General features: G+C 37.3%; 1 protein-coding gene across 2 annotated transcripts in view; it reads right to left on the bottom strand.

Moving 5' to 3' along the window:
- The window catches only part of LOC127879149 (pre-mRNA 3'-end-processing factor FIP1-like), a 33,339-nt gene that overhangs the window by 4,692 nt on the left and 9,218 nt on the right, over positions 1 to 19,429 (bottom strand). For both annotated transcript variants that reach the window (XM_052425823.1, XM_052425825.1), the window contains exons 4-12: positions 18,014 to 18,132; positions 15,737 to 15,792; positions 13,401 to 13,538; positions 12,835 to 12,959; positions 7,550 to 7,601; positions 4,954 to 5,101; positions 3,513 to 3,625; positions 1,916 to 1,975; positions 1,014 to 1,110 (exon numbers count right to left, since the gene is read on the bottom strand). In XM_052425823.1, coding sequence (XP_052281783.1) covers positions 1,014 to 1,110; positions 1,916 to 1,975; positions 3,513 to 3,625; positions 4,954 to 5,101; positions 7,550 to 7,601; positions 12,835 to 12,959; positions 13,401 to 13,538; positions 15,737 to 15,792; positions 18,014 to 18,132 — 908 coding nt within the window. The remainder of the gene's footprint in view (positions 1 to 1,013; positions 1,111 to 1,915; positions 1,976 to 3,512; positions 3,626 to 4,953; positions 5,102 to 7,549; positions 7,602 to 12,834; positions 12,960 to 13,400; positions 13,539 to 15,736; positions 15,793 to 18,013; positions 18,133 to 19,429) is intronic.

The raw sequence follows: 19,429 nt of genomic DNA, 5'->3' as shown, positions 1-19,429 counted from the left end.
GGTCATAAACTTTCCGCTTAAACAAGATTTTTCCCTAAGAAGAACCTGACTGTAAACAAAAATACCATAAAAGCATGCTTTCTCTGATCAGCCTGTGCAGACAACACTTGACTTAAATGCATTAAGCCCATTTTCCCAGAATGAGGCACCATCATATGTTCATAATATACTTCATTGTGCACCCACAAATTTTTTGGCAATAAAACCACTAAAAGATTTTGAGCAGTTTTAAAAGGCAAACCTGTCACTAAATTGGCTTGTTTTAATAAAACAGGTAATTGCTTGAGAAAACTGTTCAACTAGTCTGCAATGAAACGGTATTTTTTTTTTTTAATCTCACATTTTCCTGAACCATTTTTCCTGAATAACCAGTGCTAAGTGCTAATACTTAAACCAGTAACTTACAACAGCCCTACTTGAATGAGAGGTTCGAGGAGAGAACAGCTGTACAAATAGTTGATCTGGGGAAAAAGGGCTTAATGCATGTGCGTAGTGTCGTCCTAGATTAGCCTGTGCAGTCCGCTAAGGCTGATTTTCAAAAAAACTTTTTTGGTGTGTAAAATTTGTTGAAAAGGAAGTCTATTCTTAGGGAAAATACAGTTTAGGTGAAAAGTGTTGTCCTGCATATGCCTGCGCATACTGCACAGCTTAATCTGGGGTTTTACGCACACGCATGAAGCCGGAATTTACCAAAACTCAGCTTATTCGATTATAAATCTGAACACAAGTTATTGTGCGTGTTTGTTAAACCCATTACCACTTAGATATGTATTTTGACGAAGTTGTGGTCCATTAGAAATTTACTTAAATTAAATACCTTTTCTTACTAGATTCAAGTTGTATAGGCTTCGTTTGCAACCGTCAGATACTGATGAGCAGCCAACAGCATGAAACCTGAACAGACTGCAAGTTACTCACAGGTTGTTCTGGTTTAATGCTCTTTGCACACAGCCATTTTTACTCAAAGTCTCAGAGAGAAAGGGTAATGCAGCAGTGTTTGATGGAAAACTGACCTGGATTCATATCTCGAGTCGCTGTATGTAGGTTGTGGCTGCGTTGTGTCAAACGTGTACGGCATACTAGATGGGGGCGCAATATTCGAGAAAAAAGCTGAAAAAGATAAAACCCAGAATGTAAGGTTGTTTACATGCTGCAATTCCATGCACATTTTGAGCCTTAAACTGTTAAAAATTAACTGAAAAAACACACAAAGACATTTACCATTTACATAATTTACCAATAGCTTGTTCAAATATATCCAGTCACAGCACGACAAGGGTTAATAACCGGTAATGAGTTTGGCGTTGATACAGTCTGATCAGGTGGCTGGTTACTTACGTGGTGGTGTTTGGTTGAACACTTACATGGTGGTAGACTGAACACTTACGAGGTGGTGGTTGACTGAACACTTACATGGTGATGGTTGGCTGAATACTTACATGATGGTGGTTGACCAAACACTTACATGGTGGTTGTTTACTGAACACTTACATGTTGGTGGTTGGCTGAATACTTACATGGTGGTGGTTGACTGAACACTTACATGGTTGTTGTTTACTGAACACTTACATGGTGGTGGTTGACTGAACACTTACATGGTGGTTGTTTACTGAACACTTACATGGTGGTGGTTGGCTGAATACTTACATGATGGTGGTTGACTGAACACTTGCATGGTTGTTGTTTACTGAACACTTACATGGTGGTGGTTGACTGAACACTTACGTGTTATTGGGTAACTGAACACATACATGGTGGTGGTTGACTTAACACTTACATGGTGATTGTTTACTGAACACTTACATGGTGGTGGTTGTTTACTGAACACACTAGCCTGGTGGTGGTTGACTGAACACTTACATGGTGGTGGCTGTTGACTGAACACTTACGTGGTGGTTGTTTACTGAACACTTACGTGGTGGTGGTTGACTGAACATGTTTGGTGGGGGCAGTGACATCCCAGGGGGAGGTACAGCTGAAACATGAAACAGGGGGGAATACTGTAGTGGATCTTACATAAAAGAATACTTTGTATATTATAAATTCTTGCTCTGGGAAAACTGAGCTTACTGCATGTGCCTAAAGTGTTGTCCCAGATAAGCTATGCAGTCAGAATTGCCTTATCAGAGACAATGCTTTCCATCCAAAATAGAGTTTCCCTAAGGAGAGATTTTCTTTTACAGAAACATGCCATAACAGCATAAAGTGTTGTCCCTCATTAGCCTGCACAGAGTGCATAGGCTGATGTTGGTCAACACAGCACATTCATTGAGTCATATTTTCACAGAACAAGGCTTAATAAGTGTGAAGAGTTAAGGAGAGAATATATAAATATTTTATTCCATTGGTAAGTGTTGAAAAATCTACTACACTGTAACTCCAATATAACGCGGTTGACGGGGTAAGAGCCACAAGGCAATGTTATAAACGGATTCGCGTTAAAAGTTCTGAGCTCATTTATTCATAAATTATTTCCATGTTGTATTGTCAGTCGCCAATACATGCATATAAACTCTACCGTAACAACATATGTATTCATACCGCTTTTCTAATGTGTATATAATCTGATTATCCAATATAATTACATCAATTAAAAAAAATCATTCAGGCCTATTATGGCGATAAATGTGCTTTTATTTTATAAACACAAACATTTTTCAGAAGTGTTAAGTGTACAGTGCATTATGGGACAGAGATTTCATGGAGCACAGTTAAGATTTAACTACAACAACAAATGGTCGAGTGATTTCAAAATTGAGATTCTGCAAAGCAATTGTATACAAATAACAATTAAGTGAAACATTTCTTGTAAAACTAGTCAAAGCTGTCAATGATTCAAAAGATTGATCAGATATACATTGTGAAAGAAAGAGATTAAAACACTGATAAACACATGCTATTTTTCACACCTTTCTTTGCATCAAACATTAGCTTAACACACTTAAATTATCAAATGACCCAGTAATGGTTAGTCTCTAATCAATTATAATTGAGTTTAAATGCAATCAACACAATAGACAATGCCATATTTCAATTTCAAGAAAACATTCGAGACCGCAATGGAAGGTTGGAGAAAAATGGGAGCCAAGACCTACCTACATTATATTGGATTCAGAATTATAACATAGCACATTATATTGGATTCAGCATTATAACATAGCACATTATATTGGATTCAGCATTATAACATAGCACATTATATTGGATTCAGCATTATAACATAGCACATTATATTGGATTCAGCATTATAACATAGCACATTATTTTGGATTCAGCATTATAACATAGCACATTATTTTGGATTCAGCATTATAACATAGCACATTATATTGGATTCAGCATTATAACATAGCACATTATTTTGGATTCAGCATTATAACATAGCACATTATATTGGATTAACAGTGTAAATCAGTAACTGGTGCAGGTAAACAAATATTTACAAATATTGACCAATTTTTCACAAGACATTTTTTAATACCCAAACTCTCCACACTCCAGCCTGCACATACCTGGAGAGAATCCTGGGGGTAATGGCATTCCCGGAGGTGGCATTCCCGGGGGTGGCACACTGAAGTCAGGGGCATGCATACCCATGGGCGGCATTCCAGGAGGGGGCTTCGACCTGTGGGGAACATAAGAACATCATCACGTAAGATTGCGATATCAAATGAGCCTCATTCTGTGAAAATGGGGTTTATGCACATGTGTTAAGTACCGTCCCAGATAAGGGAGAGTCTGCACAGGCTGATCAGGGACAACTTTTTCTGCCTGACCTGGATTCTTGTTTAGAAGATTCTTCCTTAATGGCATAAAATCGGGAGGTGACATTGCTTAAAAGCTTTTGCAGACTGCATAGGCTAATCTGGGACGACACTTTAGGCCTATGCGTTAAACCCCTTTTTCCCAGAGCAAGCTTAAATAAGTTTGTAGTTTTGTGCAGTTGTTTACTGAATAGAGTGAAAAAAGAGTGTGCTTTGCTTTGGATAAATAAATGTTCAGCAATATTTATAGTCTATTTGTTTCCATAGCATTCAGAATTCCTGACGTAGGAACAAAATGAAATGAGGTGCATAATCTCCATATTGCCATCTATCCATGTTTCATGAAAAAATATGAAGAACTTTTTAAATTATCGCAGGATCAACTATTTTCAGCAGTATTTCTAGTCTATTTGTTCATATTTCTAGTCTGTTATTTGCCATAGCAACCAAAATTCTTGACATAGGAACAAAATGAAATGATGTGCATAATCTCCATATTGCCATCTGTCCATGTTTCAAGTTTCATGAAAAAATATGAAGAACTTTAAGTCACAGGATCAAGAAAAATGTGACAGACTGACGCACAGAGCGCAAACCATAAGTCCCCTCCAGTTTCACCGGTAGGGGACAATAAGCAATTTATACATTAATAATAACTATTATATTTCTCAAACATTTAGAAGAAATTAAAAAATTTCTGTCCTAATAAGAACAAGGTAAATGACCCCAAGTATATAAAATGCACCTAAAAATAAAATCCAATTTTGTAAAGAAAAAGAAAGTATTCAAAACATTAATGAAGGTTACCCAATAAAAATGTAATAACCAGACAGTATTGACTTTTCCTGACCATATCCATTCCTCGATTACCAGAATAATTATAACTTCCATTTTTAAAAGCATATTTAAGTAAGCCTTTTTCTTGGTAAAACTGGATTTAATGCATGTGTATAAAGTACCATGCCAGATCAGCCTGTGAAGTCCACAAAAGCTAAACAGGGAAGACTTTTCTATTTATAACAGACTTCCTTCAAACCATAACTTCCATAAATGCAGAAAGTGCCTTCCCTAATTAGCCTGTGAAAAATGCACAGGCTAATCTGGGACATTACTTTACTACAAATTATTAAGCCAAGTTTCCCCTGATGAGGCTCAAATGATTATCAAGTGCCGGCGGCTTATGTCTCACATATCGCTGCCAAGAGTTCCTATCTGGTGGACATCGTTCAGCTGCTCCTCGATGGGTCGCCGTGAGGCGGCTGTGGACCCCAACACAGCTATAGTTCCTATTGGCTGTGGGGTGGACATCACACTCGGCTTGTATGTAGACTTGGGACCTGGAACAATTAGGAACCAGTCACCTGAACATCTGAACAATGTGGGCACAGACAATTGAACATCTGAACAATGTGGGCTCAGTTCCATGAACATCTGAACAATGGGGGCACAAACAATTGAACATCTGAACAATGTGGGCTCAGTCATATAAACATCTAAACAATAAGGGGCCAGTCACATGAACATCTGAACATTGTGGCCACAGTCACATGAACATCTGAACAATGTGGGCACAGTCACATGAACATCTAAACATTGTGGGCACAGTCACATGAACATCCAAACAATGTGGGCACAGTCACATGAACATCTAAACAATGTGGCCACAGTCACATGAACATCCAAACAATGTGGGCACAGTCACATGAACATCTGAACAATGTGGGCACAGTCACATGAACATCCAAACAATGTGGGCACAGTCACATGAACATCCAAACAATGTGGCCACAGTCACATGAACATCCAAACAATGTGGGCACAGTCACATGAACATCTGAACAATGTGGGCACAGTCAAATGAACATCCAAACAATGTGGCCACAGTCACATGAACATCTAAACATTGTGGCACAGTCACATGAACATCTAAACAATATGGGCACAGTCACATGAACATCCAAACAATGTGGCCACAGTCACATGAACATCTAAACATTGTGGGCACAGTCACATGAACATCTAAACATTGTGGGCACAGTCACATGAACATCTAAACATTGTGGCCACAGTCACATGAACATCTTAACAATGTGGGCACAGTCACATGAACATCCAAACAATGTGGCCACAGTCACATGAACATCTAAACAATATGGGCACAGTCATATGAACATCTAAACATTGTGGCACAGTCACATGAACATCTTAACAAAGTGGGCACAGTCACATGAACATCTAAACATTGTGGCACAGTCACATGAACATCTGAACAATGTGGCACAGTCACATGAACATCTAAACATTGTGGCCTTAGTCACATGAACATCTGAACAATGTGGGCTCAGTCACATGAACATCTGAACAATGTGGGCACAGTCACATGAACATCTAAACAAAGTGGGCACAGTCACATGAACATCTGAACAATATGGCCACAGTCACATGAACATCTGAACATTGTGGGCACAGTAACATGAACATCTAAACAAAGTGGGCACAGTCACATGAACATCTGAACAATATGGCCACAATCACATGAACATCTGAACAATATGGCCACAATCACATGAACATCTAAACATTGTGGCCTTAGTCACATGAACATCTGAACAATGTGGCACAGTCACATGAACATCTGAACAATGTGGGCTCAGTCACATGAACATCTAAACATTGTGGGCACAGTCACATGAACATCTAAACATTGTGGCCTTAGTCACATGAACATCTGAACAATGTGGGCACAGTCACATGAACATCTAAACATTGTGGGCACAGTCACATGAACATCTGAACAATGTGGGCACAGTCACATGAACATCTCAACAATGTGGCCACAGTCACATGAACATCTAAACATTGTGGGCACAGTCACATGAACATCTGAACAATGTGGGCACAGTTAAATAAACAGCTTAACAATATGGACAAAATAACATGAACATCTTGACATTATTCAAAGAAGCACAAATAAATTCTGATCAAGAGTAGGATTATATTAAATAACAATAGCTGTCCCAAGACCGCTTGCTTAACTATTCTTTCAATTTTAATTTAAAAAATACATTTTATTTCAGTCACCTGATATAATGACCACAAAAAACCCATTTGAAGTTGAATATCTGTACTTGCTACATAGTACATGTATATGTAAACTTAAAGCTGCTATTCATAAATTAAAACAAGAAATGTGACCATGCCAAAAAATAGATTTTCAACTATTCACCAATTAACTTATTCAAATTAAATTTAGTTTGAACAAGGTATACTATACAAGCAAGCTCCCTACATAGAAAATTACAGCACAATACCTTATGCAACTCAAGATATTGAGCAAGAAACCATGTTTCTATTTAAAGTAACAATGACCTTGACCCAACGCCTCTAAATGCAATGCCACCACATGTACATAATGTTTCAGTTGAACACCTTTAGAAAAAAATAACTGAAATAAGCGTTGACTTAACCCTTTACCACTTGGATACGTATTTTGACGTGTTTGAAGTCCCCTTATAAAGTTAAATTAAATTAAAGACCCTTCTTACCAAAGTTTTAAAGGTTTCATTTCCAACCCTTTAATACTAATGAGCAGCAAACAGCATAGAGCCTGAACAGCCTGCGAGTTAATTGCAGGCTGTTCTGGTTTTATGCTGTTTGCACATAGCCATTTTCACTTAGCTTTCGAGTGGTAAAGAGTTAAACCAGAGCATATGGGGAACTGTTCAGTGAACTGTTCAGTGAATAGTCGAGCTAAAACTCTGGGAAATCTAAACCAAGTGACAAACCTTGATCTTCCATTTTCACTATTTGAGATGGAGCACTGTTATGTAAACTGGCCTGAAACAATTATCAATACTTTTGAGATAAAAGATTAAAAGAAAACTCTAGCAACTGGATTTAAATAGCAATCTTACAACTTGTAAAGCAATCATCAAAGTATAATTTCATGTAACTTGTACATATCACTAAGGAAATATTGTATCTACAAATTATTGTACCGATTTAGACCCAAATTTCAACCTCATAATAAATATTAAAAAAAAATAAGAATCACATAATATTAAACACTGGTAATATAAATTAATGTTGATCATGCAATATGATATAATTATACCCCCCCCCCCCCCAAAAAAAAAAATTACTTGTTCTTATTAAACTAGAGCTTTGTCACAGACGTGATGAATACCCCCACATGCCGCATTGACACATAATATTTTGCATGTCGTCTTCACAAAAAACAGCGGACACCATGCTCAATTTTTAAAACGCACTAAGTGACCCCTTGACCAAATTTTTGACCCAGAAAGGCCCATGTTCTAACTTGGCCTTAAGATCATCTCCATAAAACTTCTGACCAAGTTTGGTGAAGATCGGATGTAAACTACTTGAATTAGAGAGCTGACACTTTGCTGAATGTTAAAAAACGCACTAAGTGACCCCGTGACCTAGTTTTAGGCCCGGATTGGCCCATGTTCAAACTTGTCCTAGAGATCATTTAGATAAAACTTGTGACCAAGTTTTGGAGGATTGGATGAAAACTACTTGAATTAGAGAGCGGACAACATGGTGAGGTTTAAAATGCACTAAGATACCCCGTGACCTAGTTTTTGACCCGGCATGACCCATATTCAAACTTGAACTAGACATCATCTAGATACAACTTCTGACCAAGTTTGGTGAAGATTGGATGAAAACTACTTGAATTAGAGAGCGGACAACATTGTGATGTTTGAAACGCCCTAAGTGACCCCGTGACCTTGTTTTGACCCGGCATGACCCATATTCAAACTTGCCCTAGACATTATCAAGATACAACTTCTGACCCATTTTGGTGAAGATTGGATATAAACTACTTGAATTAGAGAGCGGACAACATGGTGAGGTTTAAAACACACTAAGTGACCCCGAGACCTAGTTTTTGACCCGGCATGGCCCATGTTCGAACTTGACCTACACATCATCTAGTTACAACTTCTGACCAAGTGTGGTGAAGATCGGATTTAAACTACTTGAAATAGAGAGCGGACACCATGCTCAATGTGTAAAACGTACTAAGTGACCCAGTGATCTAGTTTTTTACCCGGCAAGGCCCATGTTCGAACTTGGCCTTAAGATCATCTAGATACAACTTCTGACCAAGCTTGGTGAAGATCGAATGAAAATTACATGTACCGTAATTACTCTATGTTTTCGGACACTTAAAAATAATTAATTTTTTTCGTGTCCGAAAACTTAGATACGAAAAATATTCACAAAAAACAGGTGTCCGAAAACTAAGAGTCGAAAATTGAAGTGTCCGAAATAGCGTCAATTGTATTAACTACTACGGGTAATAGCACGCGCTTGTAAAATGCCATGCCGTATAGTATAAATTACAGTTATATGTGTTTGCACTGCATTTTAAATAATTTTAAATGCTTAATTTATTTGACAGATCGTTACTACAAGGTTGTACTTTGACCAACCAGTTCAAAGATGAGCATGTGATGTACCGATACTCGCTAGTATGAACCTGTAATTAACGCAAAAAAGCAAACAATGAATTCTTTGTTTGTTCATTTCCGATAGTTGTTGTCTTTCACCTTCCATTGTTCGTAAAACTTGCAATAGGGAGCATCACACTTTGAAGCGTTTAGTATTTGTCAGTTATTTTACTGAGAAGGGGAAGTACCATTGCGGTAGATTATAGCACAGTTCTGCTGTGACGTCACTAATTGCTAAGCTGACCGATACATAGGTCACGTGGTTTAACCACAGACAAAGGATTCACTCATGTGGATTCACTCATGTTAATTTGCACTACCCCTAGTAATTGCCATAACGCTTATGCTTTCGGGCGAAACCATTGATTCATACCGGTTTAGAAGGTTATTTACCCTATAACGCAAATGTAATGGTCCGTTGCCCTCAGGCATGCACCTGTCATGTTTTATGATGTTAATCTGGTTGTAAAACCCCATGATCGAAGTGTCATTAGATATCGAAAACAGAACGAAATTTGGTAAAATAGCGCTGTAAAATATACTGTCCGAAAACTTAGAGACATTAATTATGGACGAAAACTCGTGTGTCCGAAAATTAAGAGTCACGAAAAATACTTATTTTTGCTAAAAAACGGGGTGTCCAAAAACTTAGAGTGTCCGACAACATAGAGTTATTACGGTACTTGAATTAGAGAGCGGACAACATGCTGAATGTTTAAAACGCACTAAGTGACCCCGTGACCTAGTTTTTGACCCGACAAGGCCCATGTTAGGACTTGGCCTAGACATCATGTAGATACAACTTCTGACCAAGTTTGGTGAAGATCGGATGAAAACTACTTGAATTAGAGAGCGGACACTTAATACGGACCGACCGACAGACAAGCTCACTCCTATATACCCCCCTAAACTTCGTTTGTGGGTCTATAACAAGGGCTGTTTGTAAAACATGCATGCCCCCCATATGGGCTGTCAGTTGTAGTGGCAGCCATTGTGTGAATACGTTTTTGTCACTCTGACATTGACCTTTGTCCTAGTGACCTGAAAATCAATAGGGGTCATCTGCCAGTCATGATCAATGTACCTATGAAGTTTCATGATCCTAGACCTAATTATTCTTGAGTTATCATCAGGAAACCATTTTACTATTTTGAGTCACTGTGACCTTGACCTTTGACCTAGTGACCTGAAAATCTATAGGGGTCATCTGCCAGTCATGATCAATGTTCCTATGGAAGTTTCATGATCCTAGGCGTAAGCATTCTTGAGTTATCATCCGGAAATCATTTTACTGTTTCGAGTCACTGTGACCTTGACCTTTGACCTAGTGACCTGAAAATCAATAGGGGTCATCTGCCAGTCATGATCAATGTACCTATGAAGTTTCATGATCCTAGGCCTAAGCGTTCTTGAGTTATTATCCAGAAACCATCTGGTGGACGACCGACAGACCGACAGACGGACCGACCCACATGTGCAAAACAATATACCCCCTCTTCTTCGAAGGGGGCATAAATATTAAGATTATACTAGGGATTCAGAAGGTTACAAGAAAACATAAGCTGGTTAACATTTTGCTGCAACTGGTAAATTACTGGTTAACCGAAAAATATTTACAAGTAAACATGTTTAAGTATACATTAAACATGTCATATCACTCATTCATGTACTCAATAGAAACGAAATTAATTTGAGATAGCTTGCTTTGTTCTTAATAAAAATGTAGTATAACCTTTTATTTTAATTATTTTGTAAATACAAACTTTACTTCAGATGAAGTTAAAAGTTATAAGATCTACACAATGTTCATTTTCGCGTGTATTTAAAATATATATTTGATTGGGCCGCTTATATTACGTTTGAATCATATCTCTCACAATAACGTTGTGTTTCTATGTTCATTCTGTTTTATTTATTTTTTAACTAAAATTAACTTATAAACATGATTTTAAATAATTGTTAAACTAGTGCAACACGATCGCACAGTTCAAATAAATCAGCAAACATACATGCAGAACATGCACACAACATCAGTGACAAAGTGTTTATTTGGTCAAGAAAATTACTTTGTCCATTAGCTTGTGGCTGATGCCGTTGCAAGCCATGGTAACAAAACGACAATATTTCGAGAACACACGCTCCCATGGCACAGAAGTCGATGGCACGGACAAAAGCTTCCTTGGCCACTTGTTTAATTGTTGGAAAACGTTCATTTTCACCCCACCATGTAAACGGGTTGCCATCGGGTTAACAATTCACGCCCAAGTTTTTTTACCTACCGTTATACCAAGCAACTTTATTTCACAAATACTAAATTTTATGACTTTGTTTTAAATAACTTTTTAATAAAAGATAAATAAATGAGTTTAAAAAATTGCTTTCTTAAATAAAACTTGCCTCTGACGGTAGTGGTAGCATCGTTTGTAATATTGATTTCTGATAAAAAAATACAAAGTTAACTCAAAGTTTTTAACTGCGAATGCAATTCTTGAAAAAAAAACAAACTTTATTTCTGCGAGCAATCTGTGTGGATAATGGTTAATAAAACATCAAAATAAGCCGTCCAATGTCTAAACTGATTTTTATCGCGAGTTAGATAAATGTGTCAATTACATCTTTGCTAATAGCCCCAACTCCCAGCAGTTCATTGGTCAAATTTTCGCAAGTAAAAGAAAACAATAGGGCCTATTATCAAAACGTACCCATGTTTGCAACCACTAAGGTACTGATTTATTGCTTTGTTACTTTGTTTTTTGAGACGCTATTTATTATGGTGTCAACATGGGGCATGTTGTTCTAACTAGTCGCCAGCGCAAGTTGGCAGTATGTCGCACACAAAACGCAAAATCCTACAAATTGTTCCATGAAAAACAAGGGACAAAATTGTCACAAAACCAGGTTTTCATTGTGAATAAAAAATCTGATAAAGGGAGAAAACTCAAACTGAACTTTTGAAATGAACAAACAAAATTAACCCCCTTTGTAAGTTTGTTTTTAAAAAAAAATTATTTTTAGTCGTGGCGACCATGACATTGGAGATATTGACGTGATTCTTTTGTGCGACACACCGTCCCATGATGGTGAACAAATGTGCCAAATGATTTTAAAATCTCACAATGAATGACATAGTTATGGCCAGGACAAGCTCATTTATGGCCATTTTTGTCCTTTGAACTCAAAGTGTGACCTTGACCTTGGAGATATCGACGTAATTATTTCGTACGACACACCGTCCAATGATGGTGAACAAATGTGCCAAATGATTTTAAAATCTGACAATGAACGACATAGTTATGGCCCGAACAAGCTTGTTCCACCCGCCCGCCAGCCCGCCAGCCAGCCAGCCAGCCAGCCAGCCCGCCCGCATTCGCCAATCTAATAACCAGTTTTTTCCTTCGGAAAACCTGGTTAAAAAGCATAATAAAAACTTTTATAAGGTTAACCATTTCCTGAAAATGTAACCTATTAATTAGCCTTTTCTGCAGGTTAATCAGTTATCCTCTTGCATCCCTTGTTTAAGCAATCACAAAACAAGAGTAAAGCTTTGCAATGATTCACACCAGGAACAAAACAAAATGCTGACATACATAAGCCTGGAAAGCCTTTGGAATGGGCACACCATTTTCAAATCTGAGTCTGTTCTGCTTCTGACAATACTTCCTCCAAGTGTCCTCATTAAATCCGTAGTTGAAATAGTCCGTGATATCAGCACCTAACAACATACAGTCAAAATGATAAACAACACCAGGGACAGTCCATTTATATGTCAACGATTAACTTAAAAATAAGCTTTCATATTAAACAATTTCTGCTTATTACAAGGTAACTGTCTTGAAATAATAAATTCCTATTACAGCAGTAGGTGACATATTCTAACCAGCCCAAGTTAAAACTAAACTCTTCATTTTTTGCATAATCTTTTATCACTTAGATGAGCATTTAAACACGTTTGAATCCCCTTAAAAATCAAATTTAAGTCAAGACCTTTGTCACTAGATTCAAGTTTTAAAGGCTTTACTTCAAACCCTAAGATACTGGTGAGCAGCAAACAGCATAAAACCTGAACAGACTTGGAGTAATGCTGTTTTTATGCAAGTTGGGTATAGCCATTTTCACTGTGCTTCTGAGCAGGAAATGGGCTAAAGCATGGTACCTGGTTTCCGCCATGGTTTGTCTTCCTCCCGTAGAGAGTCGAGACTGAACTCATACAGGCTGATGCCGTTCACCTGCCCCTCAGCCTCTACATCCACACCCTTGGCCCCTGGGGCATTGGCTCCACTCTTCTGACCAGCTACATGTACAAATAAGTCATTTTATTATACGATAATATAGTTCTATGATTACAAACATTCATGTTCAATATATTCAGTCCCTTTCTTAATGTTTCTTTTTCTCTTATATATTATTCACAGTTCATTAGTTTTGTGTAATTCATAGATATATGCAAAGTATGTTTGTATAACAACATACATATACGAAACAATAGGTATGAGAAAACTCTTTGGAAAAATAGAGCTTCAAGCATGTGTATAGTAATGTCCCAGATCATGGAGCTTCAAGCACCTGTATAGTAATGTCCCAGATCACGGAGCTTCAAGCATGTGTATAGTAATGTCCCAGATCATGGAGCTTCAAGCACCTGTATAGTAATGTCCCAGATCATGGAGCTTCAAGCACCTGTATAGTAATGTCCCAGATCACGGAGCTTCAAGCACGTGTATAGTAATGTCCCAGATCAGCCTGTGCACTCTGCATGGGCTAAACAGGGACCACAGGTTTAGAAGAGACTTCTTTTGGACGAAAAATTCCATAGAGCGGAAAGCGACTGCACGGGTGATCTGGGTCGCACTTAATGAACATTTATTAAGCCCCACTTTCCCACAGCAAGTCTCAGGTATATGGGTATACAGCAGCAAGTCTCAGGTATATGGGTATACAGCAGCAAGTCTCAGGTATATGGGTATACAGCAGCAAGTCTCAGGTATATGGGTATACAGCAGCAAGTCTCAGGTATATGGGTATACAGCAGCAAGTCTCAGGTATATGGGTATACAGCAGCAAGTCTCAGGTATATGGGTATACAGCAGCAAGTCTCAGGTATATGGGTATACAGCAGCCAGACTCAGGTATATGGGTATACAGCAGCAAGTCTCAGGTATATGGGTATACAGCAGCAAGTCTCAGGTATATGGGTATACAGCAGCAAGCCTCAGGTATATGGGTATACAGCAGCAAGCCTCAGGTATATGGGTATACAACAGCAAGTCTCAGGTATATGGGTATACAGCAGCAAGTCTCAGGTATATGGGTATACAACAGCAAGTCTCAGGTATATGGGTATACAGCAGCAAGTATCAGGTATATGGGTATACAGCAGCAAGTCTCAGGTATATGGGTATACAACAGCAAGTCTCAGGTATATGGGTATACAGCAGCAAGTCTCAGGTATATGGGTATACAGCAGCAAGTCTCAGGTATATGGGTATACAGCAGCAAGTCTCAGGTATATGGGTATACAGCAGCAAGTCTCAGGTATATGGGTATACAGCAGCAAGTCTCAGGTATATGGGTATACAACAGCAAGTCTCAGGTATATGGGTATACAGCAGCAAGTCTCAGGTATATGGGTATACAACAGCAAGTCTCAGGTATATGGGTATACAGCAGCAAGTCTCAGGTATATGGGTATACAACAGCAAGTCTCAGGTATATGGGTATACAGCAGCAAGTCTCAGGTATATGGGTATACAGCAGCAAGTGGCGTTGACAATATCACCAAAATAGTGGAGACATTTTTTTACAATATCATATTTTAAGATTACAATCTGACATGTCATTGTTCTCAATAAAACAGAAATTTGAATTAATCCAATTTTAAGACAAAACAACATTGTTTTAATGACATGATTGATATAAACAATATTGGTTTTAAGAAATAATTTTAAAAGAAAATTTCAATAACAGGGATTTCATGAGATTTTCAAATCTAGTGGTCTAGTAATAGTAATCTAGGAGAAGCAATCTATGTGTCTGTCACTTTGAACAATTTACATGAAATACAAATACATTTTATCTGCATTTTGACTCAAGAGAAAAATATCAAATCATTTAGACTCAAGGCAGAATATTTGCTCTATGCAAAAATACGAAAATTTTCGTAAGCACAAAATTGAGCATCAACTGAAATCCCCAAGCTACTAATTTGAACCTTGTTCTGTGAAAACTGGGCTAAATTCATGTGCATAAAGTGTTGTCCCAGAGTAGCCTTTGCAGTCATGCTTAAACTTGATTTTCGTTTAGATAAATCTTCCTGATACAAAAAAAATTAAATCAAAGCGGAAAGTGCCATCTTTGATAAGCCTGTGCAAACTGCACAGGCTAATCTGGGACGACACTTGACAAACATGCAATAAGCCCCATTTTCCCAAAACGAGGCTCATTTGATGTGATTGCTGCTCAGTAAGCAAGAGATGACATTGAGTTGCATACAGGCAATGACTGGCTGCTTCTGATAGGTTCCTCCAGGCTTGAACAGGGCACCACCACTGAAAAGAAGTATAACATGCATGAAACATTTAAAAACCCTTTACCACACAAACATGCGTGTTTGTAGTCTCTTAGAAAATCATACTAAATTTAAGACCTTTACGCACAAATTCATGTTTTAAAGGCTTCATTTTTACCCCTAAGATACTGAAGAGCAGCAAACAGCATAAAAGTGGAATAGACTGCCAGTCACTTGCAGGTTGTTCAATTTTTATGCTGGTTGCAAGGAGTAATTTTAATTTTGCTTCTGAGAGGTTATAAAATGCTGACATATTGCATTAGCTTTCAAATTGCACGCGTTTGTATGTTGTTGTAAGTTATTTTATCCTCCACTGTTTGTGTTTGGTATCATGAGGAAGTCTAATGAACCAGATTATGTGCACAAATGTATTGATACTTTGATATTCTGCTCATTCATTGGAACATCTCATCAGCCCAAGAACATATACATGGTGGGAACCAGAAAGAGCACATTTTCTTATTTATTATTATTTTGGATAACAACAAAATATCAACTTATTTAACTTAAACAAAACATTAAGTAAATCTCTTGGGCCAAAATTTACATAGAAAATGCATATAATCTTTATTAAAACACCTAAATCATCTATATAGTTTACGTACAGGCCACCAATATTTTGTATTGTTATTACCTTAATTTAAACGCAAAACCCCCAATCAGTTGATGCATGTTTTTATTTATAGACTGACTCTTTTGAATCGGAAAAATTAACATAATGCAGTACGTTTGAATACATTTAACCCTATACCACTAAGATACGTATTTTGACCCATTTGAAGTCCCTCAGAAAGTTTAATTTAATTAAAGACCTTTCTTACTAGATTCAAATTTTAAAGGCTTCATTTCCAACCCTTTGATACTAATGAGCAGAAAACAGCATAAAACCTGAACAGACTGCGAGTTACTCGCAGGCTGTTCTGGTTTCATGCTGTTTGCACATAGCCATTTTCACTTTGCTTTTGAGTGGGAAAGGGTTAAACCAATCAAAATAAAGAATTACATGTACATCTGAATACATTCACTGCATTTGCTCATATATAGATTTCCAATAAAGGTTTTAAACAAATCTTTAAGGGAATCAACTATAAATACATGTAGGCATTGGTTTAAGTTATTGATGCAACCAAAATGGAAGTATTATCATTAAAATATTTATGGAACATTTAAAGGGATGTAGCTAAGGCGTAAAGGCATGGGGGGAGGGGGCTTTTCATTTGCATTCCCCAGCATTTTAAATATGTAGCTTACATTCCATTCAAATGCCCAATTTTTTTTTATTCCCTGTTTTATCCCTTTTACATTTGTAAATGTCATCGTAAATAAATTAAAGATCAAATCATTTCAATAAGAACATATGTCATGGAATATATGCTAAAGAGATGATTGAAGGCATTAAGTCGCTTACAATGAACAAAGTTTACCATTCAAAGACTTTCCATACAAGAGGTCACTGCCCCATTTAAGGCCCCCTGCCCCATTTGAGGCCCCCTGACCAACTTTTAAGTCTGAAAAAAATCCCTTTTTAAATAATAATGTTGTATCTATGACAGTAAGTTCATTTAATAACAAACTATTTATGTTAAATACCTTTAAACAGCGCATAAAAATAAAGCTCAAATCTTGATATCTTCATTTTCTAATAAAGGAAAATATGCCATCCTTTATTTGTTATTGATAGTTAGACTGTAGCACTCCTAAGACAATATTTCACTACAAATAATAGCTCAATATTTAGGATCAGAGTCCTACTACAAGTAGTGTTTAACATAAGGATACTTCCCTTTTTAACGATAACAACATATTTGGGCCGAACTCTGTGAAAAGGGGGTTTAATGATAACAACATGTTTGGGCCGAACTCTGTGAAAAGGGGGTTTAATGCATGTGCATGACAACATGTTCCACTTTAGATCAGGCGAAAAGTGTCGTCTCTGATTAGCCTATGCACATGCAATAAACACCCCTTTTCACAGAGCACGGTCCATTTAATTGATGCTTAATTCATACCGCCCCTTAGATTATAGAATTCATATCAACACTTTAAAACACATAAAGAACACGTAATACAAAAACTCAACAGTTTAATGATGAAATTACATAATTTTAATGTGTCATCCCCACTGAAATGTTTTCAGTTATTCCCACTGAAATTTGTATCTTCAGTTTTCCTCAAAAGAATAAATATAAGAATGTGTGTACCTTGTTACTGAAAATGCTTTTATATCTCCAATAGTAACTTGCACATCATCATCATCTGAATCATCGTCATCATCATTTTCATCATCCCCCTTGTCTTGGGATTGTGATTGTGATGTACTCTAAAAATGTGAGGAGAAAAACAAAAATATTTAATAGACAACATCTTTTAAATCAGGTTAATAAGTGCATATCATTAAAAACAAGAGTGCCAAACTGTCACAAGATACGCCCATTCGAAGGTTTTAGACACCATGCTCAATGCTTGAAATGCACTAAGTGACCCTAGACCTAGTTATTTACCCGGCATGACCCATATTTGAACTTGACCTAAATATCATTTAGATGTAACATCTGACTAAATTTGGTGCAGATCAGATGAAAACTACTTCAATTAGAGAGCGGACACCATTCTAAATGCTTGAAATGCACTATGTGACCTCGTGACCTCGTTTTTGACCCGGCGTGACCCATCTTCGAACTTGACATACATATCATCTAGACACAACTTCTGACCAAATTAGGTGAAGATCAGATGAAAACTACACTTCAACACCGTTATTTCGAACACCGATAATCCGAAGTCATCGTTATTTCGAAGTATTTTTCTGGTCCCGATCGTGATTCTTATTTGTTTAATGTAAAATTTCATTGTTAATCCGAACTTCGTTAAACCGAAGAAATTGTTAATTCGAAGTGATTCTGTCGGTCCCAACACTATAATTCGCACCTAATTATCAATCTTTAATCCGAAGTCAAAACTGCAAAATACTGAGCATAATTTCACACCTTTGTCGTGGCGCGTCAAAAGCCGATAATTACACCTTTGTCGTCTGCGCGAACGCCGGTGTTCAGATAGACATCGCGTATTATTAAAAAAGGTTAATTCATTTCCGAAAATGTATGCAAATGTATGTATGTCTGATAATTTGTGCTATTCGTTTTATTTTATATGTTCTGTAATTAGAGAAAAATAAAAACAAGAAAAAGAATCGTTTTATTCCCCCGTTTGTTACGAGTAGAAATATATTGCTATCTGACTAGTTTACGTTTTAAAGTAAGCGTGTAACCAAACCATGCGAATTCCACAACGTTTTATTTTTAAGGAATCAAAGAAGTCATCTGTCAAATGTTTATTTCGAATTATCGTTAATCCGAATTTTTTTAACGGTCCTGACGACTTCGAAATAACGGTGTTGAAGTGTACTTCAATTAGAGAGCGGACACCATGCTAAATGCTTGAAATGCACTTAGTGACCTCGTGACCTAGTTTTTGACACAGCATGACCCATATTTGAACTTGACCTACATATCATCTAGACACAACTTCTGACCAAATTTGGTGAAGAACGGGTGAAAACTACTTCAATTAGAGAGCGGACACCATGCTTAATCCTTGAAATGCATTAAGTGACCCTG

This window comes from Dreissena polymorpha, chromosome 4 (assembly GCF_020536995.1).
Source record: "Dreissena polymorpha isolate Duluth1 chromosome 4, UMN_Dpol_1.0, whole genome shotgun sequence".
In the NCBI taxonomy this organism is placed as follows: domain Eukaryota; kingdom Metazoa; phylum Mollusca; class Bivalvia; order Myida; family Dreissenidae; genus Dreissena; species Dreissena polymorpha.
Note: the sequence above shows the minus strand (reverse complement) of the source record. Positions and strands in the feature narration are given on the sequence as shown.